The 25,563-nt window shown below is 38.2% G+C and overlaps 2 protein-coding genes across 3 annotated transcripts; both read right to left on the bottom strand.

The window, feature by feature from the left end:
• Window positions 1–768: 768 nt before the first annotated feature.
• Window positions 769–6,934, bottom strand: LOC103704220 (microtubule-associated protein 70-4-like). 2 transcript variants are annotated; one of them, XM_039134111.1, is made up of 11 exons: window positions 6,617–6,934; window positions 4,796–4,881; window positions 4,628–4,693; window positions 4,358–4,531; window positions 4,103–4,273; window positions 3,857–4,012; window positions 3,622–3,768; window positions 3,224–3,295; window positions 2,349–3,131; window positions 2,108–2,256; window positions 769–1,256 (listed from the first exon to the last, which is right to left on the bottom strand). In XM_039134111.1, exons 1-11 carry the CDS (start codon window positions 6,711–6,713, stop codon window positions 1,214–1,216), a joined length of 1,944 nt encoding a protein of 647 aa, XP_038990039.1. In that variant the 5' UTR covers window positions 6,714–6,934; the 3' UTR covers window positions 769–1,213. The 2 variants fall into 2 exon arrangements, with proteins under 2 accessions (XP_038990039.1, XP_008785643.2); XM_008787421.3 differs by having other exon boundaries at window positions 4,358–4,528; window positions 6,617–6,933.
• Window positions 6,935–14,854: 7,920 nt separating this feature from the next.
• LOC120113327 lies at window positions 14,855–15,460 on the bottom strand. Its single transcript, XM_039134469.1, has one exon. The coding sequence runs from the start codon at window positions 15,458–15,460 to the stop codon at window positions 14,855–14,857; it is 606 nt and encodes a 201-aa protein (XP_038990397.1).
• Window positions 15,461–25,563: the final 10,103 nt, after the last annotated feature.

Genomic DNA, 25,563 nt, shown 5'->3' with positions numbered 1-25,563 from the left:
CACTAACATACACCATGGGGACAATGGAGATGAAGAGAAATCAAGATGTTTCGTGTAGAATTTAAAAGTTCTTATTGCATTAAAAAATTTTGGTTTTGATATGGGAAAAGGTGCAAGTTATGAACAATACAAAGCAATCAAGAGGAGAGCTAGTGATAGACATGTATTCCGTGCTTAACTATAAAACTAATTACTGATAGGTGGCTATTGGCTAGCATCTAGAAAAGAGACTTTGGTCTTTCTGAGCCACGGGAAGCAAATCGATAGCGAAACGGTTAGTTTTTTCTCCTATTAATTTAAGAAGGTTTGTGAGATGTCCTTAGTTGACCCTATTACTAGTTATTTGCTTGTCTCAAACACTGAACGATGCATCTGCAAGTCGGACCAATTCAAACTGTTCGACTGCAAATATCTCCATGCTGATAGAAGAAGCATATGAAACGTAAGCATTCATCAGTAGAGGCTGTAGAGGCTGACAAGAATTAGTACTACAAGCTCAAGGAAGCTGTATTGTAGCTCCAAAACGCAGTGATCAGATAGCAAGGAGCATCTGTCCTCCAAATTCCAATAGTGCATCTAATTGGTTTTCAGTACACTAACTGCAACTTCTGCCATGAAGGGATACACAGTTTTGATCAACCTTGTGAATGTACACTCTTCAGCATGCATTGATCATCGAAGATAATTGATTCTAAACATTATTCTCTCTGTTTTGTTCTTGGTTTGCAGGTAGCGTTCCTCAAAGCAAGATATATCTCAACTTGAGCAAGACCAAGCAAGGAATATGTAAATTGTTCACTTCTGACAAGTATACAGAAGAACTACTTGGTCAGTGATGACAAAGGATTCTTCATCATCTTCCAAATAAGAAAAATAATGCTTTGCAGGATGGAACGTTTACTTAAAAATCCTAATCATTTCACCAAGAGATGTCGGCAGCATTAGCAGCTTCAAGTGCTTGTCGACATCGATCTTAAAAGGCTATTTATAGAAAACAGAATTTGCTTTCATTCCATACTGTGAATATAATTTTCAACATGCATGTCTAAAGTTTTGCAGAGTTGCACTCTCCCTTGCTCCATAAACACAAATTTCTTTAACTAGGAACCATCATATTCTCCCAAGCTGTACCTGAGAACCTCACTGCATGTGGCTGATGAAAAGAGTATTAAAGCAAATTTAAGTTCCTGCATTTGTAGAGGCTTCTGCAAATTTAAGTTCTTGCATTTGTGGAGGCTTCCTGGTGCTTCACAGCACTGCAAAACCAAATGGCCATGTCATAATTAAAGAAAGCAAAGCAAAGTCAGTCAAATCTAAATGTATAGATCAGTTGCTTAGCAGCAGTATAAGAGTTTCAAGAATTCCATAAAAAGTATGCATTTAAGTATATTGGAATTACCTGACAGTGAATTGGCAGAGTTTCTGAAACATTGTGGTGTCTCCAAATGATTAATTCAAAATTGTGAAATCGCAAATATAAAGGAACACCAAAATATCTCTATGCAAAAAGGATGGGAGTTTCCTTAATTTATGATGTTAGTGCTTCAATTACACTGAAACTGTAAATAAGAGTTAAGAAAAAAATATTTACGTTTGGACTTGGCTACGCTCGAATGGTTCTCCACTCAGATTGGATGATATTGGCCCCATATTGATGACCTGAGCTATTAGATATCATCTGTTACCTTTAAACAGCTTACACACAAATAGATTATATGATTTGGAGATCACTGGCCTACAGTGATCTAAAAAGTATATATAATTTGATATTATTTAGACTATCTAATATTTTGACCACTTAATGTATAGGCTAGGAATTCCCAAATTATATAAATTTTGGTGTTTAAGAAGTTTATGGCTAGTAGATCACATCCAACTAGTCAAATCAGTGATGTTAGATCCCCATTATCCAATATAGACCTGATTAGATCCAAGTGGGACCTTACTTTGCTACAAATATTTCCTCTAGGAAACATTTCACCTCTCTCTCTCTCTCATTCCCCCTCCCGACAGTACAGGAAACATGTTAATGAAAAAGAGAAGCAAATCAAGATAAAATTTAGTTTAAGCACACTTCAAGAGGCCAATTGGCCAAACAAGTATGTACCTTCTTGAGATGATTGGGGTTTTGCTTCTTGGTTTAGTATCCTCCGACTTCACTGACACTTCCTTTTCTCTGGCTGCCACTTCTCTTCTCATCTTCTTCAACTCCACTTCCATTGCCTTTGTTAGTGCATCAACTTTTTTCTGGAGCAACTGCATAGGAATACAAGCATATGCAATGAAAAAGAAAAAAAGGAAGAAATAAAGTTGTTCAACTTTTCATTATCTAAAACTTTGTTGTTCACCTTGATTTCATCATCCTTAGTGCTCACCAACCGATCTTTCTCCTCATGTGATATTCTTAAGTTGATGACTTCCTTTTTCAGTCTGTCATACAGAAAACCTGATACCATATCTTCGCAGGCATCCTCTGAAACACCCTTGTTCTGTGGCATGATGTCACCAAATCCTTTGGCTGTAACTCCTTGTGGAACCTCTATCTTTCTTTGAATATCAACGTCACAGCCATCTTCCGAACCACCCTTATTTTGTGACCCAATGTCACCACATCCTTTGGCTTTCCCTTCCTGTGAAACCTCTGTTTTTACTTGAATAAAAGCACTAATATTCTGATTAAAGTTAGCGACTCTTTCTGCATTCTCCTTCCCACCGTCATCAAAAAAATTGCTTTTTGGAACCAATAGATTCTTTCTAACCAGTTTTTCTCCGGTACCAAATTTCTTTTTTAAGCTATTTGTTCGTTTGGTATTTCTGTTGGTGACAATGCCTTCTGGTACTGAATTAGGCTGTTGCAAAACTGAGGCAGCAACAGAAGCCCTCGGCTGAGATGTTGATCTCTTTTTTGGGCTCTTAGTGTCGACAGCTTCTGGTACAAAATTAGGCTGCTGTAGCACTGACAGTTTATAGGCAGCAACCGAAGCCCTTGGCTGAGATGTTGATCTCTTTTTTGGTTCCTCATTTGAAAGGCCCCCTAACTTTTTCTCAGAGTTCTCAACTTGCTTTATTGATAAGCTTGCTGCTTGCTTTAGACCTTCTTCCAATGTCTTCAGCCTCAGATTTAGTTTATCCTGTTTGTTATATTTATATGAAATGGAAAGCCTAGAAATAAGTGTAAAACATAAAAGACTAACCAAAAAAGGTGATCTGTAAGATTTCATACTTTGATCTGGGCTTCTGCCTTAGAAGTTCTTTCTGCTACAGCTACCTTATCCCGCAACCGTTGTATCTCCCCCTACAAATGCATCACTATTTAAGTCAAGACATGAAATGTAATTAACATGATAATTCTTATATATCCATAGGTGCAATCAAGACATAATTAGAGTTTCAAATGATAAATGCATGTATGATCTATAGCCATGTTTTTTGCTATATCTCCAAACGATGTTCAAATAGCACTAGTAATTTCTTATGCTTTTGAGAAAAGACCAGGCCTCCTATTTGTTTTCTCTAAAAAGGAACGCACAGAGCACTTGAATTTCATGAAAATAAGGTAAAATACAAGCAGTCAAGCAAACCAGTGAGAATCCTTAGCATTTTGTTCGAGTCAAACAGTACCTGCAAAAATCTTCGCTCTTGCAGCCATTGCTTGACAGGCATGACTTTGTCATTGTCATCCTTCCACTCATTTGCGACCACGGTCGCCACGCGATTTGCTGAAACTCTAGCCCTTGCTAGCTCTCTCTCAAGAGTTCTTTTCTCTTCCTAGAATAGTAGATCATGAATTAATACCCCAAATTAACCTCTGGAGAAAGAATCTGGAGGAAGAATAGATGATGAACTAAATTCTTACATTTAATTCAGCAACCCGGCGCTGATAGTCACGCACAGCATTAGCAGCTGCTCCACCTGCAAGAATAGATTCTTCAAGTTCATGAATGGTTTGAGTAAGCTTCTCCACTTCTACAGTCTTCCGACGATTCGTTTTCTCCAAGAGTTTATTTTCTTCCTGAACCATGATAAAGGCATCCAGAAAGATCAGTGACTTAAGTTCTCCACAGCTTGTCAACCAACAAAAAGGATGCATCTATGGTCATGCCTGGCATATCTCTATTTGCTTGCTCAATTCAATGTTCCGGTTTTGCACAGTCTCCACTATCAATGCTCGTTCAAGAACAGTATGCAAAATGTTTTCTGCTTCAATCAATGCTGCCTCTTTAGACTTCATAATTCGTTCCAGAGCCTTTTTATCCTCTTGAAGTTTTACAATCTGCAGTATAAATCATGAAAGTCATAAAGCCGAAACATCGAGAGATTTTCTTATAGTCGCATTAGAACAACCTAAGCCTCATACCTCATTCTTGTACTTCTTTACATCAGACTCAAGCGGTGCAATAACAGCCTCAACTGGAAGATGTTCCTCATCCTTTTGAGATGAATGAACTCTTCTTAGAGCTGCTTCTGCAGCAAACTGCGCAGCCAAGGCTTCTTTCTTCTCATTGATTACCTTCTTGTTTTCAAGATTCTGCTAAGCGTTATATGTAAGTTGTAAACAAAGAGGCTATCCATCTGAAGTAAACCATGCATATTAACAAATTTGAAACTGAAGAAACACAGAGCACACCTTCTGCTCTAGTTGCTTCTCGGCAGCTCTGAGTTTGCAATCAAGTTTCTTCAATTCATTACTAAGCTGGAAACAATAAAACTCGGAATCATTATTTATTTTTTTTAAAGAAAAAAACCATGATATCCATATGCTATGAACGAAAAAGTTGTTTGGTACATTTGTTACCTCCACTACAGCTTTATCTTTCATAAGTTCTGCCACTTTCAAGGCCTTAATTTCACTGTTGGCGAGTCCCAACTCCCTGTCCTTGTCTGCAATCAAACAAAGAACTTAGACAAGCAAAAGAATTGGAGGTGTGCTTGGCTATGTCAAACTAAGAACTCCTTCTAATGTTAAATATCCAAGTGCATAATTCATAATTCAAATATCTATTGAGACTCTTGATAGTTATTCCAAGTAAGCAGGAGGTGTTCTTAAACTGCAAGAACCTAAACACAACCAATGAGCTGTATTGGGATTTTTAGATCTCTAATTGCCTCTCGTACCCATCTGAACATAAAGTCATATGTCAAGTTATCCCCTCAGTGATTAAAGCTAGCACCACATCAGAAATAGATGACTAGTAAGCCATATTTATCTCTCGGTATAAACAGAATCTAGGCACTTTGACATTCAAAAATTTCATAACCATAAGCTGAAGAGTTTTTATTTTACAACAAAAACTCCACAAAAAGAAATGTTTTTTTTTTTAACTTTCACAAAGCAGATGGCAGACAAAGTGCTTCTATTTCTTGATCTCAGCTATTGAATGAAAATGCTGAAGAGTTCACAAGATATATTACACAAAGAATCTCAAACTTATATGGTCTAATCCAGAATTAATCCAATATATAGTAACGTTTTTGATTAGTTGCCCCAAGCTCCAATTATATCCCTTAAAGTAGGGAAGCAGGAAGACACTATTATACAATTATTTAAAAAAATACGGTGGCTAACAATTTTGCAGCTAAAAGCAATAATAAGAGGAGTCAGAACAAATGCAGCACCAACTGCAGAGAAAAAGAAGAATAAAAGATCGATACATTACAAGAAGAAGCAATACTCATCGTTTTTTCCCCTCTCAAATTTCTTATGCTATAAATCTTTATCCATGTTGTTTAAAATGGAAGAAAAATAATTTTGTCTTTCTGCCATGTCTAATGCCCAAGTAATTATTGCATTGGTATTTCTGCCGTCGTTTCCTGTTAATCACAAGCATCAAGTTTTCGGTTCTGACAAACTACGATGTTTGGATTCTTTTCAGGCTGCTCAGAAGAAATGGGCTAGCAGTGAGGGAGAAATAGATGTTTGATGTTCAAATAAGAGAGAAAATTGAAAAAAAAAAAAAAGAAGAATGAAGTGAGAAGCTGTACAAAGTAAGAAGATTTAACAGTTTTTTTTATTAAAAAAAAAGTCTATTTAGCATTTTTTTTAAGTCTAACTTGTTTTATGATCTTAAATTATGATATCTACTGTATTACATGTAGGTATACATCATTTTCATGGGTAAGTTGGTTATTAATTAACAATAAAAATAAAGATCATAAAGGATGGTTTTCCGTAGGGCAAGGCAGTCCAGTTTTGCTTAAAAAGAATGATGCTCAGGAAGAACAGGAATATGGATATTCTGGCATCCCAATTTGTCTTGGAACATGAATATATACTAAAATTCTTTGACTGAAATTTTGAGCAGTTGTTACGAATTAGATTGTTGTTAAAGAGGAACACAAATCAGAAATTATAAACAGAACACTCTTAATTAGAAAATAGGTGGTATGAAATGAAAACCAGAGCAACTCTCCACCCTTGAAACAGAAAAAAAACAAAATTTTGACGCCATTTAAACTTCACTATGAAAGTAAAAGCCTTTTATTTATTTATTTATTTGGATAAAAAGGAAGGAAAAGTCGACCCGTTTTATGGTTCTCCATGTGAAAAAGAATACATGAAGCAGAGCTGCCAATATAAAAGAAAAAGCAGAGGAGTCCTCTTTATGCAAAAGTATACCTCTAAGTTGGTCCTCCAATCGATTGAGTTCAATCATAACAGGATCCGGACGGCTCGGAAACATCTCTTTTCCACCAGCTTCGCCCAAGCTACCCATCTTCCTCGAAAGCCTCTGTTCCAGAGTCCCCTGTTTCCTCTGTTCCCCAATTTGTAAGAGAGAAGAAGCCCAACAACCGCACAAGGGGGTTTGGGTGGTTTTTTATGGGATGGATTCTGTGAAGTAGAAGCCATTTTATCAATGAAATTGGACTCCACAGAGAGAGAAGACGCGTTTCGTGGCTAAGAAGAGAGAAGATTTTAAGAGCAAATGAAACGAAAGCCGGCTTTAGCCGGCTGTTTGATAGGTACCAATTTGTTGGTAGGAGGGGGAGCGGGTGGATATGGCAAGCATGGTAAGCCCCACAACGCCACAAAAAGGATGGGTGATGATGGCTCGCTTTGACTGTTGTTTGAGAGAAGATCCTCCCAGGGAGAGCGAGCACAAGAAATAGTGTGCTTTTCACCAAGTACTTTCTGTTTGCACATTATATCCTCTCATCTTGGCTATGGTTAGTAAGAAAGATAGGTTTTATAATTATTTGATTTATTCAAATAGAAACTCTATAACTTATCTGGAAAGACAGAGATCCCACCATTAGAATCGGGTTAAAAAAAAAAAAAAAAAAAAATCTTAGGTTACGTAGGGGCTCTATAATTTTTTCCGGTAAATCTACAAATGACACATAAATTATTATAAAGGTCTGCATTAGATATTGGGTAGATCTTAAGTACTTATATAGAACTAAAGAATTTAAATAATACCTCTCGATTTGTCTTTCTGGATAGGTCTTGAATTGTTATAAATAGTATCAGAGCGGACCTGATCTATAGCACTTATGGATTAGAGGACATTGTAGCACGGGCTCATCTGGATTGACCACGAAATGATTATAGTATTTATGATTAGATTTGTAGTGCCTGAAATTAAATTTGTATGGATTTAAACTTTTAATCTAGCGAGGATGCGTAGGGAGTATGTGAGGATTGTGTGATTCTTTTTTTCTTGCTTAATGCAGGTCAAAATATCAAATGGTGTATCCTCTTTCATTCCTTGATGCGTTGAGACACAAGTTGGAGGCACTTGGACATTCTAATCTAATTTAAGCCTAGGATTATAGGGACTTGTACTTAGGTTAAGCTTGGGATCTTCACCCTTGAATGCTTTTTTTATATATATATACTTTAAAATCCAAGTCATAAGCCTGATTAGAAATCAATGAGATAATTGGAGGCAATATAAATATTATCAGATAGTATGGATATTATCAGATAGTAGCAAACAACTCATCAGGACCAGGGTAATATAATTCCACAAAAAAGCGAGCTTTGGGTTCTTATCTCTTGCCATCAGTGAACCAGGAGCTATTTTAGAGCATCATGTCTCTGACCCATTTCATTGTTTTTTTGAGAAACTGACCAAAAAATAGCTCATATCTGTTTGTAGTCATGTACAGATGATCCAGACAGGATTGTTCTTTGAAGGCTGAAGTGGCTTGAAAGATATTATTAGAAAATAGACAAATCTCCCTTCTTTGCTTGAAAGATTGGCTCATAACATCAGGGTTGCTTTCCTTGGGACACCTTGCCATTTGGCCTTTGTTGTTTTGTTTTGTCTTTGTTTTGTAAAGGCGACAAAGGAAAGGCTCCATCACTCACCAACACCACAATAGAGAGTTGGAGACCATCACAATCTTTCCATCAACGTCACTAAATTTAGCGATCTTCCTTTATAGAATAGATTTTGGAACAAAGAATTTAATGCAAGCCAATGAGACGAAGATTGTCCAAGTTTTTATCATTGGTGGTAGGTGAGCTCGAGCTATGCTCAGTATACTAAAATTTCGATCTTCTTGGAAAAGATTCACATCCATCAGCACATCATGGACCAGTATCGACATCAAATGAACTCTTTTTTTTTTTTTTTGTTGTCAAGGAAGAAATTTGTAGCCAAAAGGCTTGATTTTCATTAGCTATGATGACATGCTTATATACACTTCATATGGGATCAATATCCCTACTTCAAAGGGATCAATATCTTTACATTAAAGGAATAATATGATCTGTCATCAGGGATCACGACGCCAGACTCGTGGCGGCAGGCGGGCAGAGGATTTTTGACTCGTCAGTAGTGACCGCTGAGCTTTGGGCGGCCTAGGAGGGTGTCTCCTATGCGAGGCGGGTATTGGGTGCGGGTCGCATCCTCCTCGAGAGAGATTCGACCACGGTGATCGAGTGGATTCAACGACGGAGGTGCTCAGCTGAGAACCAGCCGTTGTTCCATGATATTCGTAGAGCACTAGGGGAAGCTGACTCCTACCAGGCCACGCACGTATATCGAAAGGCGAACGGTACTGCAGACTGAGTTGCTTCCACTCTCATCACGGCTCATCACTCGGAAGGCTTTTTCTAGCTAGACCACGGGGCTGTGCCTATGCCTTTATGCAACATTTTGTTTTCTAATTTTGTTGACTATTTTTACACCCGTCAGGTGTGAGCCGCCGATGTACCAAAAAAAAAAGAAAAGAAATGATACGATCCATACAACAAAAAAAAACTCTACAAATATGTACATCATTAGCAAAATCAAGAAATGATTTCCATCACATAGGATTATATAGCCGGTGACATCTGCCAAACCCGGTTGCATCGTTGGCTGAGGAAATCAAGGAATTATTTCCATCACTTTTTTTTTTCTTGAGAAGATAATTTTCTTAAGGTTGATTCTTTGATAATAAGAACGTGCATCATTCATAGAAGCTCATAGATAGTAAGGTAGGTGAGGAGAGTGACATTTTGGGTGGCAAGGGAAGGGTAATTTAGGTGGCTCTGAATCTAGAAGCTGAAATCTGTGGAGATGAAGTGGACACGGCATGATCGTTGCCACATATCAACAGCGAATATCGGTTGGTAAAATAGGTGCTAATGGCTAAAACCACAGGCATCGATCATTATCCATGGAACAACAAATAAGCTGAGTGATTAAAATTCAGAATGGGACAATCCAGTGTTCATTTCTTCATCAGTAAATTTAAATCTGTCAAAAAGTATATAAAGATACTTACATCGTTAAGAAAGAAGTGGTGTATAAAAATAATTAATGTAGCAAAATGTAATTAAAGGAAAGCTTTTCGCGAGCCTTTCTACATCATAGAATCCGGAAAAGTTCATGTTAGATTCCAGTATGAGCATATCCATATATCTATCCATGGTTGGTGATAAAACTACTTGGATTAGCAATTTCTTAAGCACAACTGCTAAGTTGCTGAATTTTGCGGTTTGCAGCATGCCAAGATCCCTGTTTTGGTGCTCGCTGCAACTTTAGTTTGCCATTAAACCGTGGCTGTGGGTGCTGTTGCTGTGACGTGCTGACATTTATTACCAGTCTTCATTACCCACACAGCAATTCAGCCTGAACCAATGCAATGAAGTAGAAGGGATGGACGCTTTAAAAAGGAGATTAAAATTACTTATGAGATTGTTCAGCTTGTTGCATAATTTAATTAATCTACTTACAGGTTACTATTTTTTGTAAAAAAAAAAATTGTTGTTTTTTTGTGTTTTTCTTTCTTGCAAATTCTTTATAAACAGTTTCTGTAAACTCAAACCTTTTTTAATAAAGACCGGGTGGCTTTGCCTCCCTCTTCATCAAAAAAATTAAAAAGAAGACATCAACATCCATCAACCTTCGTCACCACTGAGTATTCTCCCAGGACTTCAATCTCTTTGCCACCTTCTTGATTATTCTTTTGTTCCTTCTGACTTCAGTCCTCCTCAAAGGGGAGCCTTCATGTTTCCTCTTTAATTATTTTTCAAGCAAGCTTGATTGACAGTGATGATAGCATGTTCCATTCTTCGATCTCATTTTTGTTGATGAGAAAAATGATGATAGATAAGATCTTTCTAAAATTAGAGAACTTGAGACTGGTTAATTACAGTAAGAGAATTAAACATTACAATCCGCAAGTATGCTGGGTACTCTGATCCTGTTAAATCATAGTGGCTGCATGCATCCTGGTCTTAATAACTAATCTACTTTCTGATGATTTTGTTAATGATGCTGTCTGAATCCGATGCATATATAACATAATTTTCGAATGAGATCTGTTGCACTTATATGTTGTAATAGAAATTAAATGAAGCATTCAGTGGTTCAGCATAAATTTCATGACTGTAAATCTCACAACCTGTTTTGAAATCTAGTCAAGAAGTACAAAAAATGTTTTCTGGGACATGGAGAAGCACAGATTAATAAGCTAATAATTCGTCGTATAAAGATAAGAAGGCATCAACATTTGTCTATAAGTTTCTCAAAGTCAACTGAAATAAAATGATCCGAACACTAAAGAGGTATTTTCTACTTTGGCTGGACATACCACATCTTCCTTCCAACTTTATACATCCAAAACCAGAAGTATCTTTGAAGAGCAGAGAAACTACACCGGCAAAATCTAAACTTTTGGTACTAAAATTTTAATTGAATTTGAATAAATTTGGAGTCTTGGCCTAGAGAGGACTTAAGGACTTAAATAAGAGAAGTACGTGAGGATCTATACCAGCATATATTTAGTCTCACATCGGTTATACACTGGATAGATCTTGGATACTTATGTAGGGCTAAAGAACCTAAATAACACCTTCCGATTATACCTTTTCGATATGTTTAGTCCTAAATGAAATAAAATGATAAATAAAAACAATACCATTTGTCACTCCTAAAAAAAGATTAGAAAGTTTGAATAAAATGTCGAGTTCGGATGATAAATGTAAATAAGGTAAACATTTCCAAATAAAAGAGTAAAAGTGAAGAAAATATGTACGTAGTAGCAGATTTTATAGGTGGACAAGCATTGCTCCGTAAATCCTAAACTTAGAATCATACTCGTTCTATACTCTAGACTACTGGGTTATGTACCTGTCATGGAGCTTAGATTCGATAATGAATTTCCTAATGAGACCATAAAGTTATATATAAATACATTGAACAGGTCAGAATTGCATATATAGAATTGACTAGCTGTTTAGATAGGTAAACAGCAGAGAATGCAATAGCTGAGGGGAAGGAGCAATGATTCAGAAAGATCTGGCTAATCCTCTCTTATAGGGAAAAAATGGCATCTCTACATACTTTGAGGATTCAGATTACCTACTTAGGCCCTGTTTGGATATTTCTATAGGATTATCGGGCTTATCCCATTCAGCATATATCTTTTTAATAATGTGCACGGATTATGTCTAATATTACGAATATGAGAAAAAGATCTAGTGAGGTCATTTTTTTCTTCTCATAGGATTCAGACGGGCCTACTCTAGAAAAATTCCCGTAAATACTATGACATGGGCCTTGCCTAACTTGTGTTCCAGTGAATCATGTTGGATTGCACGGAGTTATCCAAGCAAGCCCATAATTTATTTTTAGAAATCAACAAAATGCATTCTATATCCCTATTATAATCCGAAGTTGTTGCATTTTGGTACATGAGCCTTATTTCTCCAAAAAAGAAGAGTGACATGTGCATTTTCCTCGTATCTAAATGTCACGCCTCAAATCCGGATCATGACACGGCCGTGCTATTGCTATCTTATGCACACAATAACACGAAGCCACATAAAATTTCATAATAAAAATAAATAGTTTCATTTACTAATGTCATAATATTATTGAAGAAGTTGGAACAGTACAGAGCTTCTAAAATCTGATTATTACATAACATTTTCAATTACCCCAACCCTGAATAACATCAAGCTCCCTGCTCCTAGTGGTCTTATTCATCTGTAGGAAAAAGTAGATAAAAAGGTATGAGCTACACAGCTCAGTAAGTAACCAGGTACTGTCTTATTGGATCAAGTACAATTATGCCAATGCAGTGATTAAAAAGCCAACAGTTGTAGTAAAATAAAACATTTATATATGATATACACAAATCAGGTCATAAAGCAATGCATGTTCTATCCATAAAAGTTCATAATCATGATAATGCAAGTCATATAAAAATATTGCCATTTATCCATACTTTATAAAACATACTCTCAGACGGATATGCTGCTATGGTCACTATAATCCCATGACAGGGCCTGTTAATCTTAGTCGACTAATTCTGTTATTCGTTACCAACTTTAACCCGTTGGCAGAGGGCCTGTTATTCTTTGGATGCTAGCTCCAGGGTGTCGACTAGCCTCTATTTCTAGAGGTGGTCATAGCTATCTGAGAGTTCATAAATCATATTCTTTTTCTTTCATAAATCATAATCATCATAAATAGGTTTGAAAATGATAAATGGCATTATATAATTTAAAATGCATAAACATGCCTCAAATATCATTTTTCATACAGTCTAACATAATCATAATTTCATAACTCATACACCATCAAATATTCATGAAGGATGCTCTTTAATCAAATTCATGAATTACATGCAATCATATACTTAATCCTAATTTTGAGAAAAATATATCATAACCAATACATTTTTATAATTGTAAATAAACAGTAATTTAAAAACTTTAAGATCAGTGCCAAGGTTACTTACAGCAATATGCTTGCCAATTTCTTACGTCCGGGTGACAAATCCTTGATCACCTAAATAAATCACATAGGGGTCACATTATTCTCTATTTATTTCATAATTTTCTAATTTATCATAACATGAATTTACTTGCTTGGATCTCAAGTCCAATTTACCTAATTTAGAGCCCTTGGACTCAATTTAGAACCAGATTGGGTTCATGTAGGTCAATTGGGTCTTTAATTAAAGAATTGGGCTCGGTTCTTAATTGGGTCTAGCCCTTTCGGGTCAATTTAGTCTTCTGATTAGGTTATTGGGCTCAATTTCAAGTCCAATTAGATTTAATTTTGGTCCAGGGTCAATGTGGCTGATTTAGGCTTGAGTCAGGGTCAACCCGAAGTCAATTTGGTCTCAATTTAGTTAAACTGATTTTGAATTTGGCTTGATTCATATTCAATTTGGGTCTGCCGAGACTAACTCAGCTTGATTGGGTTCAGACCAACTCAATTAGGCTTAATTTGGTTCGGATTTAACCCAATTCACAGTTTGGGTTCGTTCAGACTTAGCCCATTCTGATTGGGCTCGGGTTTAGACAAATTTGGCTAAACCCATTTTTCTTTTCTTTTATTTGGGCCTAATAGATTCGGACCCGAACTCGGATCCGACCCGTTAAGTCGGACCCGTTAAGGGTCTTTTTCTTTTTCTTTTTTTTCCTTTTCTTTTCTTTTCTTTTTCTTTTCTTTTTCTTCTTTTCTTCTTTTTCTTTTCTTCCTTCCCGAACCTTCTTCTCCCTTTTCTTTTTTTTTCTTCTTCTTTCTTTTTCTTCTCCTTCTCTTCTCTTCTCCCGATTTCTCCTTCCCCCTTTCTTCCCATTTCTTCTCCCGTGGAGGGAGGAGGGCGAGCTCGGGAGGCTTGGGAAGAACGGGCAGCGGCCGATGGCGCCCGACGGCCAGCCTGCGGCGCCCACGGCCACACCCGCAGCCGTGCCCGTGGTCGTGCTCGGGGGCGCATCGGCGGCCCGCTGCCGGCGACCCGCGGCCCACGACCGAGACCGGCGCCCGCGGTTGCGGATCAACCACCAGTAAGTTTTTTTTTTTCTTCTCCCGCGGACGGGAAATCTGGCTCGGGGAGGGCCCGAGCCGCAGCCGGCGGCGCTCCCCGGCACCGGCCGCCCTTGCGGCCGCCGCAGCTTACGGCCTCTCTTGCCGCCGCGGCTTGCGGCCGACGCAGCTTGCGGCCATCGCAGCCGGCGCCCGCCGCCATCTTCCTTCCCCCTTCTTTTTTTTTATTTGATTTAATTTCTAAACTAGATATACAAAGAATAACTATGAGTAAGGGCATTACCTGCTTGAAGAAGAACGTCCGCCTCCTACTCCGGCAACGCGGCCCTTTACTCCGGCGGCGTGGGTCTAACACCGGGTCCTGCCAATCAGAGAGGATTGTGAGAGAGGGAGACAAACAGTGGAGAAGGAGGATGAACGGGTGGTGAAATGGTAGCCGATCGGGGCTTCTTGTAGCCTCGATCACTGGGAAGGCGGACGGTTGTAACCGCCCACCATCAGGCGTTACGAACGCCTGCACGATGGTGTAATGCCCTCCCCCCCTCCGTTTCTCTTGCAAGTGGGGCGGTTATCACATTCTCTCCTTCTTATTAGAATTTCGTCCTCGAAATTTACATACCTGTATTCTCAAAGAGTTACGGATGTCTTGCTCGCATATCCTCCTCAAGTTCCCATGTGGCCTCTCTCTCCGAATGGTTGCTCCACTGAACTTTCACATAGGGGATGATACGTCGCCTCAGGACCTGCTCCTTATGATCAATGATGCGTAAAGGATACTCTTCATAAATCAGGTCTCTATCAATCTGCAGGGGCTCGTGCTGTACTATATGGCTGGGATCAGGAATGTATCTCCGTAGAAGAGAAACGTGAAAGACATTATGCACACTGGATAACTCTGGTAGCAAAGCTAGTTTGTAAGCAACCTCCCCTACTCTGGAAAGAATCTCAAAGGGTCCAATGTAGCGAGGATTTAATTTACTATGTCTTCCAAATCTTGTAACACCTTTCGAGGGTGAAACTTTTAATACAAAGTCCCCCTCCTGAAATTTCACTTCTCTTCTTTTCTTATCTGCCCAGCTTTTCTGTCTATCTTGAGCTGCCTTGAGCCTTTTCCTGATCAGTAGAATCTTCTCCCTAGCACTCTGAACTAATTCAAGGCCCAACAACTTCTTCTCTCCAACATCATCCCAATGTAAAGGAGACCGACATTTTCTTCCATACAGGGCTTCATAAGGTGCCATGTGGATGCTAGAATGATAACTATTATTGTAAGCAAACTCCACTAGTGATATATGATCAACCCATGCAAGCACTAGGTAGAAGGCATGCATACACATGCAAGCACCTATGTATGTTACTAAATGCTCGTTCAAATGGATAATTAGGTTATCCATCACCAGACCATAAGATTTTTATCTTAAAACCTAACTGGAACATTGAAAATGCAATAGCCAACTACACTTGCATATGGAGCACGTTTCAGAGCACTAAAAATGCTAGGTTCACAACCAGGTTGGGTCTGGAGTGAACGAGTATGGCTTGGCTAATTAGGTCGAGGTTGGCTCGATTGAAAGTTTTCTGAATGCATTCGGGTTATCAGGACTGCATAGGATCAAGCATGATCCCATCCCAGCCAAACATATTTAGGGTTTTTTTTTGGTACAACGGCGACTCACACACAACGGATGTGAGTGCAGCCTATAAGATCAAGGAAGATAAGAGAATACAGAGGAGACGGAACCAAAGAGTGGTCGTCCCAAATGAAATCCTCGGAATGCTGAGCCGCAAAGGAAGCCACCCAATCTGTCGTACTGTTTGCCTCCCTGTAGGCATGGGTAGCTAGCTGGGAGGCGCACTCCCCCAAAACTCGGTAGATATTGTATATCATCCCACATGAGGCATGCTCCCGATTCTGAATCCACTCGATCACCGTGGCTAAATTTCTCTTTAGAACGATACAATCTATGCCCAATACTTGCCTCGCATAGGAGACACCCTCACACGCAGCTTTGGCTTCAGCACCGATCATAATCTACTTAAAGATCCGTTGGCTGCCTCCAGTCTGACCCCCTGGTGCCTGAGAAACATATTTAGGTTTGATTCGTTATATGTATCAAATGAGGGAAACTAAAAACTATGCGGAGAACTAATGTACCACAATATCTATAATTTATTAATTTTTTGATGCCATAACGCTGGCTCTATGAATAATTCTTCGCTCCTATTCCAAAACTATGAAACTACATAGGATTCTGCGTCCTCTTCTCCTCCAAAACTTAGCCTTGGAGGAATCTATCATGCCTATATCATCAATTCACGACTTTGACTCGCAAAGGAAACGTGAACTTGACTCTGTCCTCATCTGGCATCACGACAACTCAGGGTACGTTACACCCTTGGAGCAGCACAAATTTCCTTGTTTACTTGTTCTCATCTCCTGTCGTTTATCCAGAATGGCATTGGCATATATTAAGCTCTTTATATTTACAAATATTCCGCAGACCAGCAGACCCTGATGACATGTGTTGCCTCCAGGATAGGGCAAAGCAAGAGAGAGTTGGTATTGGAAGGTGACTGGAACCTGCCACCCACCTAGTTGCCGAGTTACGGTCACGTCGGTAGGGGTAATTTACACGCTACCCTAGGTTTCATCTCCGGACTAGGAATATGCCATAAGAACACAGTGTTGTACTGTCGTGGAGAATCGTGAAAATACGGAGCTTTACATACAAACTTTGTTGATGATTTTCTTTTTTTAATGAAATAGGGACGAACTTCTTGGAAGTTTAGATTTTATACTATGATATAATATTTTCTTTTAACATCTTCAAAAAATTACATGACTTGGGAAAAAATGGCATGCGTTATATAATCCACATTTTGGAAGTTGGTAATATCTACTTGTCTTTCAAATTATGGATTAGTCCTTAGCACAAGTTGTTTAATTATGATTCAGATCATTTTATGGACATTTTTTATGCCAAAAATGAAGAATTTGTTGGTTAACTAATTAACTATTCGGTTAAGTTATGTTTGGTTACAAAGAGATTAATGGGAAAGGAAGAGGAAAAGCAAGATTTTTCCATGAAGATGGAAAATTTTTCAAAAAATATATATATATACAAGTTCCAAAAATCAGCAATTTTCTCATGAAACAAATAAATTAAGAAATACAGTTTTCATAAAAAGCGAGTTTTTAAGTAGCATCCTTGTATTCAAACATATCCTTAGCAAATGCAACAATTACTTTTTTTTTGTAGAAGATCCAAAATTTCGGTCTTGCTTTCTGGACCCAATCAAGATCCAAGAGTATGCATTAGCTTCAGGTCCACAAAGGTTGTAGTCATGATTTTTTTCCAAATTATCTTAAACAAGTCAAGTTTGGTGAGGTTGTGTGAATTTAGATGGCTCCAATTTGGCTAAACCAAATTAACCAATGGATATTCCACTCAAGAAATCTCAGAGTTTAGAACTTATAATTAATAGTTAGAAGTGGATTATCGAATTGGGCTTTACCATTTGCAATAGCTCCAAGAAGCCTCCCAAAAGGTAAAAAGGAAATGAAAAAAAAAGGTAATAGAAAGTAGAAACCCACGTTTGGGACAGTGGATCAGGTAAAAAAGCACACTTCAACTGCTCATATTTCCAGTGGTAATCACAATAGTTGAATGAGTACCAAGCCATGATTCTTGATGCCACAAAAATCAGAGTGTATCTAGTCTGATCTTTTAATTGATGAAGGGGGAGGCAAAGCTATCCGGCCATTATTAGAAAAGAAAAATTTTACTGAAACTATTTATAAAGAATTTGTAAGAAAAAAATATAAAGGAGTGATAATTTTTTTTGTAAAAAATAGTGGTGACAAGTTAAGCTATTCAACAAGCTGAACGATCTTAGTGATTTGAAAGATCTTTATATTTTCAGCGTACAACTATATGTGCTCTGTATCCTCATGTAAATCAGCTTTTTACTACAGGATAGATCGACGCCTTTTAACACGCGTCATCAAGTTATAAATGATCAACATTACTAGCCTTACAAATAAAGGTTTGAAAGGAAAAAAATTCCAGCACTTCTCTGCTCTATTCACCCATTTATATCATACCATAACTAATTGTCGAGCCTCCATTCTCCACTCTCTCTTCACGCTCTCAATAAATTCCTCAAACCTTCCATTCAGTTCTTCAATATCAGCATCTCTCATGTCATCCACACCCACAAGTTCCATTGCTTCCTCATCTCCTCCTCCTCCTCCTATCAAAACTAGCTCCAAAGCATTGCCACTCTCCACTATAGCCTTCTCCTCCACAACATGCGCTTTTATCCCTGTAGCAGCCATTCCCTCATCTCTTCTTCCTTCTATCATAACTAACTCTGAAGACTGACCACTCGCTGTTGTTTCCTTGGCAACATCTGCTTCAATCTCCATAGTTTCAGGCTTCGGCGGCCATCGATGATCTCCCTTCCTCGCAAGGAGTTCATCATATGGTTTGTTAACCGGGGAGCTACAATGACCGAGCAAGCCAGAGTCTTTGGCTAAGAATAATAGAATGGCATTGAAAAAGAGGAAGATGGCTTTCCTGTTGATGAAGCAGTCGAGGTTGTTGAGAAAAGCTGTGGTGGAGGAGAGATTAATGTTGTGGAGGCATGAAGGGTAGTTGGAGAGCAGGAAAGAGAGGATGGAGAGGAGGATGACGACTTGGAGGGCTCTCTCTAATGGCTTTGGCTCCCTTGCTTTGGTGATGGCTTGAAGCTTCTTAGGTTGCTCTATGGGATCCCTCCCCATTTCTCTATCAATCTCTTTGTATTGCGAAGAGAAGGGAATGCGATGGATTGTGGGGAAAATCCTATTTATTCTCATGATTGGCAGGAAATTTCCAACCATGTCCTTGGCTCTGCCGATAGGTCAGTCGTTGGGCTCAGCACAGCATTTGGAGTCATCTGCTAAGTTGGTGTCCCATCACTGATGGGGCCCATACCTCAATTAAATATAAATGCGTGAAGGCCAAGGAAGCTTTTAGGGGCCGTATAATTGAAGGGAGGGCGAAGTAGAGATGGAAGATGCGATCTACAATCCAAGTTTGACCCCGAGTCAATGAGTCAGTCAACGACTCTCGGAGTTGTCCCGGTCCAAGTCTTTAATTAGCAAAACGGAAGTGGGGACCATTGAATTTTTACAATGGCAGCTGGTAAAGGATTCTCGTTGATTGATTAGGATCGTGAAAATCTAATTTGTTGGGTCGCAAGTTGGCCAACGTGAACTCGACCACTGCATGACTACGCATCTATCATTCATGCGAACCCTATTACATGATTTGAGTTTTACGAAAACCTAGTTTTGGATGATAGCTCGTAGCTTAGCTAGTTGACTGGTTAGGATTGTGGAAATCTAATTTGTTGGGTCGCAAGTTGGCCAGCATGAACTCGACCACTGCATGACTACACATCTATCATTCATGCGAACCCTATTACATGATTTGAGTTTTATGAAAATCTAGTTTTTAGGTAAGAGGTTTCAAGTTCAATCCTAGATGGTGATGAACAACCGCCTTGTTAAATAAAAACCAAGGTTTGGAAAATTCTTTTGCTCATGTATGTATGTTTTATATTAGATAGAGATTAATTAGGACTTTCAACGTTCATGTGGTACATATCCAAACAACTAACACTGTAGCCTAGTCGTTTGAACCTTGAAAGGTGCTTCTCCAAATGCTTAAGATGATAAAATTAATTCCAAAAGACCTAGTTGGAGGGAAGGGAATGGACCGCTGGAGCTAACAAATGGTCAGGAAATGCGACGCGTCTCGCTCAAGTTTTTCCTTCCCAAGGGTCAAGTAGTTGTCGGGCATTTTCCACAGCTTTGGCCGTCCAAGTATCGAGAACTTCTGGACTCTTTCCCATGTGCTCATGGGGTCGTTTCCATCAAAGACCATGACCCAAATGCCTGAATTTTGGCGTTATTTCCTTTTGTGAGCAAATGGAGCAAACCTTTCAAATGCATGTGCTCATGGGGTCGTTTCCATATAAAAGACCATGATCCAGATGAAACTATATCACCTCCTACCATTAGAGGACATACATACATGCATACATACATACATAGATACATCAGTTCATACTATCAGAGGACCATATGTACATATATGCATACATATATATCAACTCTTACTGTCAGAGGACCATAGGGGACTACCTGAAATTAGAATTTCACCCAATTGATCATAATTTATCCACTACCCCCTTGAAATACCTCCACCTCTAGGAGTCAAACTCGGTCAGGTTGTATCTTTCGCACGATATCGATCGAAGCTTTGTGCAGCAGATGAGAGCAGATTTTGCCGATTTTGCAGAAATCCATAAAATTCTTCACTCCAATCACTTTCTTTCATCTGCTGCATAGTGAAAAAAAAAAAGGTGAACCATTCTTTCATGCCAAAGATGCAATCCGAACCCAAACCTACCTGGTGACAAAAATTTGTGACCAGTCGAACCAGATACCAATTGGCCCCCCTTGATATTACCTAGGTTAGTCTGTATTGAAATTTAAAGAGCTGCTCCTGTGCTTTTGTGCCATGTACTGAGGAGTTTCTTGAATCCCATCTAATATAATATCTAGAGGAGAAGATGTTTGCTGCCATCTTTTCCATTTACATGCATACATATATTGCTAATTTTTAAAATTTATTAGACAAACACACAATTTTACTGCTAGTATACATTCAAAATAAAACATGAATAATGTATCCATTGTTATGAGATGGTGAAAGATTCCTATTAGAATGAATGCTTAGAATTATTCTCCTCTAATCAAAATTATAATTAAGAAGACACCAAGAACTAGAGAACACAAAGTTCTCTAGTAGAAATACAAAAAGAGAAGGGAAAAAAGTCAGGTTCAACTTCCGACCGCTCTCTCTTCCCCTTCCCACCGCCTAACCAAGCAGCTATGAATATATATCTCCAATTAAATCAAACAAATTTGGTCGGAATAAAAATTCATCCTCTTCTCCTAATCTTGTTTGGAGAACTTCAAAATATATCCTAATAGAAAAGCTCCCGTGTTTAGTGATAAGAGTGGCTACCTTTCCCTTGATTTCTATATTGAGCTACGTGTAACAATGAGTCAGGACTGATGCAACTCCGGGTCCACAAACTATAACACAGCCATATATAATAAGAAGAAAAAGAAATTAAAAATCGCGTACGCTTCCAATTATGCCAACCACCCCCAATCCAATTTGCATCTCTATGCCTTAATGTCTCTGTTCAGACCATGGATTGATCCTTTGCAACAATCATTGTAAGCAGTTCTTCCAATTGAGATACATAATAAATTTTTTTATTTAGCTATGAAACGCTTAACCCTCAGCTAGTTCACTTATAATTTATGCCAACAGCTAAATAAATTAGGGGGATTCAAGCTGCTTTCAGCTTCACAATGAGGCAATGTTTTCTGTACCACAAAATGAAAGAGAGAGAAAATCTAATGGAACACTGACTTGGCCAGCACTCTCCTATAAATCAGAGCTGGAGTGCAGTAAGATGGTGGTGAACAAAGAGAATAATTTTTTATTCAGGCAGGCAGATTTGTTCCAAATTTATATCATAATTCTTATCACGAAGAAAAGATTTCATTAGCTCCAAGTGCAGAACTCGAATGCCACATTTACAGAATATCTTCACCCAAGGAAAGATTTCAATCACTCCGAGGACTGGATTTGAAACGCCCTCTTTGCAGAATAGCTTCACCTAAGCAAACTTGGGAAGGTTTTGCTGAAACAAAAGATAAGCTAACAAAACTAGGATGGGACTTAAGGTGAATTCAAGCTTGAGCTTGGAACCGACAGTATCCAAAAAAGATGAAAGATTGTTATAAACATGGCAATATACTTACGAGTTAATTGCACCTAATGGTTTTGCCTCTCAGTCTGAGGACTCCTTAATAGTTGATTCCAAGTTCGAACAAGGAATACATGTTCCATTGATCAACACCCCGGACTTTATGAATCTCATATACCTTTCTTCTTCAAAGAACAAAATGGTTCGAAGAAATTGGAGAGAACGAGCATTATATATCTGTAGAAAGCCCAACTAAAGGTTTAATATAGATACACAGCTTGACGTAAACATTAATATTCCCCAATAACACATATTTACACTACACAAGTACAAGGAGCTTACCCCTTAGAGACCTTATTAATGAACAAACTCCATCCATCTCTTGGCTCAAGGGATACATATACATATCAACAAACTCCATTCATCTCGCTCTTGTTTAAGCAGAGATCTATTGGCCAAAGGAGCCTAGAGAAGCCAACTTAGCGTTGGCTAGGCCACAAGAAGGCCCCCATGGCATATGCCCTCTTCTCCTCAAGGGGTCCATCAAAAGACAAACCGTACTCCCTTAGCAGCAGATCCAACCTCCAGTCCTCCATTTTATCATAGTCCTCCTTATTGTAGCGGGGGTAGTGGAGTGGCACTTGAAAACTAGAGCTCAAACTCTGATTCCTTCCACTCACTGAGCTCTCGCTATCTCCATCAGGGCAGCTAAGCATCTTCCCTTGGTTCACTTTGTCTTCTTTTGGATACTCCTTGGTTGGGTGTCCAACTATTTGGGTACTAGTTGCTCGGAGGAACCATTGGAGAGCCATCTCTTTTTATCTTCTTCGAGTCAAAGGGAGAGAGGGGGAAGGATGGAGGAGAAAGTTTATGTTGCTTTGAAAGGAGGCAAAGCTACTTATAAACTCAAAAATAGGCAATTAGGTGTGACTCAACAATAACAAGTGCATGGCTTGCACGCATGCAACGAGTAACAACGAACTTCCACAAACTAGTTGTGTTTCATTGGCCATTATGTGAGTGGGGGACAACTTTTTTTGCTGGGAAATTTTGATCATGGAAGATCTCTTGATGGCAGTTTTGACCATCCTATGAAAATCCCAGTATCTATCACCAGTCACTGTATAATTATATATATGACAACTCTAACAGATGTCCCCTAGGTTGCAATTTTAATAATGCTAAGATAAGCTTTGTTATAATTGTAAGTCACTATAGTATTAAATATCGGAGCCATTTGTCTTACTAAGGCATGCTTTTAAAGTCGCGTACAAAGATAAGCATGAAGTTATGTCTAACTGCATTTGATTCAATTATTGCATTCGAGTGGAGCTCACTGTATGAGTGCTAGTTTAGGTGCACCATATTTGGAGCAGTTGAAGGGGTTGAATGCTATGGCAATGTTTTCTCAGAGGAAGGCCAAGTGTGTAATTGATGTGCCACCTCTATCCTGTGAAGGGACTAAAAAGAGATTTCCACAAGGACTAAGAATACTATTGGGTTGTTCTTTCAGTTTGTCTTGTTCAGTCTCCATTCGCTCTTCCTCAATGAATTTATTTTGCTTAGGATAGATGCGAAAGTTTATACTAATTAATAAAAAAAAAAATCATCCTGGTGCGCGAGGTTTCCACCACTGCAAGACTAGATTAAATATTTTAATTTATTAAGATGTATGAGACAAATAACATGAAAATTGGTAAGAAGAATGTGATTTTGAAGTTCTAGCATATGCAAACTCATTAATCATAGAATTCCTAATTCATTGATCTTTTTATATTATTGTAGTAAACTGTGTTATGGTCTTATGGACCCATCCAATTCATACTAGTTTATTGTTCATCAACTATTAGCAAATAAGGTAGCCATTAATTAAGAATGCCAATATGATATGCCCTGCTAGATGAAGTTGTTTAGAAAGTAGTTATTTTTTGTATATTTTTTTATTTGAAGTCCTTTTAAGATGAAGCTCTTTATTTCTTCAACTCTAATAATGAAATTTAGAGCTAACTACTAAATTATCCTTCACGTAGAACCTATGGATAATAAGTTTCCACCAGCCATTTTGTGGTGGGTTCCATTAAATCCGGCCCCATCCCCTTTCTATTCTTTCATTAATCTAGGTGCAGGACCTTCATTACTTCTTGGCGCTTGGTATTACCTCCTTTATTCCAGTGATGGCCCCATTAAAAATCTTACCTTGTTTTTCCAAAAAACTTTTCATTCTTCAAATTGCTCGAATGTATTTAGTTGGAACTACTTTCATGGTCAAAACCTTGTGGGGGGGGGGGGGGGAGAACAATGGGCAAAAATATTATCAATGCATATAGATGATGTCAAGAATCTATTCCCATAGAAAAAATTGATGAAGATTGAGTGGTGTCATTGTTTATCAAATTGTGATCGGCATTCTAATTGTTAAAAGGGACTAAGCTCATGCTCTGATAAGATAATCATGCTTAGCAGTACTGAATGAAAGAGGAGGAATTGTGGTCTCCTTTTCCTTAGGGAGAAAAAAGTTATTTAAAACACTACTCAAATTTAAAATGGTAGGTCAAAAAAGGAACCGTCTCCTCTACTCACAATAGGTCCTTATAATAGTCTGAGACAACCCATTAATGTAACTAAGGAATGTATTTAAAATAGCAGCGGTAGCAGTTAATTACTTACTATCTTGTTATACGGCACGGCACCGGAGATATATAAGGTGATAACTTTGGTTGGAAGGGTAGAAATTTTTAGATGGTAGAGCTAAGATTAATGTTGGACCTTTAGCTTCTCCTTGGCAATAGGGTGCATTATATCTCGCTCCATGTGAAGTAGATACAATAAAGGCTCATTTGGTTCCCAGAAAAAAAATACTAAAATATTTTTTTTGAATACTTGATGTCTGGATATATGATATTTAGAAAAATATTTTTTACATATCTAGCATAGGAGAGAAACAACCATATTCCTATCACAAATATTGACCTCAATCGGCATTGGATTCGGCTCTCATGACCTAAACCCCATCCAAATTGGTTTTAGGTCTAAACTTAATATATATCCAAATCTAACCCAAATTGATGACCAGCAAGCCTTAGGCTTTTAGTATTGAATTTAAGGGACAAGCGTAATTCTTTTGAACCATTCGTTTTATATAATCACGTACGATTAAGTCTGACCTATTTTAATGATATCCATATCCATTCCATGGGTCGAAATTTTAGGTCAACAATGGGTCTAGGCTGGGATCTGAAACAGGTCTTTTTTTCACCAACCAATACCCATTACCACAAACCAGCATCTATATGCATTATTTGCATGTACATGCAACTACCCGTAATACTTATCCTAATATTAAAGAAATATCTTATGTTTGATAGAAATTCTTAAAGGTGAAAGATAAGCAAGTAGTTTTTTCAATTGAATATGGTTCTCATATTTTATGGAAAAGTCAAAACATGCGAGACATAGGAAAGTCACATCCGTACCGACGAGAAATTGAGATTTTTTAAAAAAAATA

Source organism: Phoenix dactylifera, chromosome 15 (assembly GCF_009389715.1).
Source record: "Phoenix dactylifera cultivar Barhee BC4 chromosome 15, palm_55x_up_171113_PBpolish2nd_filt_p, whole genome shotgun sequence".
Classification (NCBI taxonomy): domain Eukaryota; kingdom Viridiplantae; phylum Streptophyta; class Magnoliopsida; order Arecales; family Arecaceae; genus Phoenix; species Phoenix dactylifera.
Note: the sequence above shows the minus strand (reverse complement) of the source record. Positions and strands in the feature narration are given on the sequence as shown.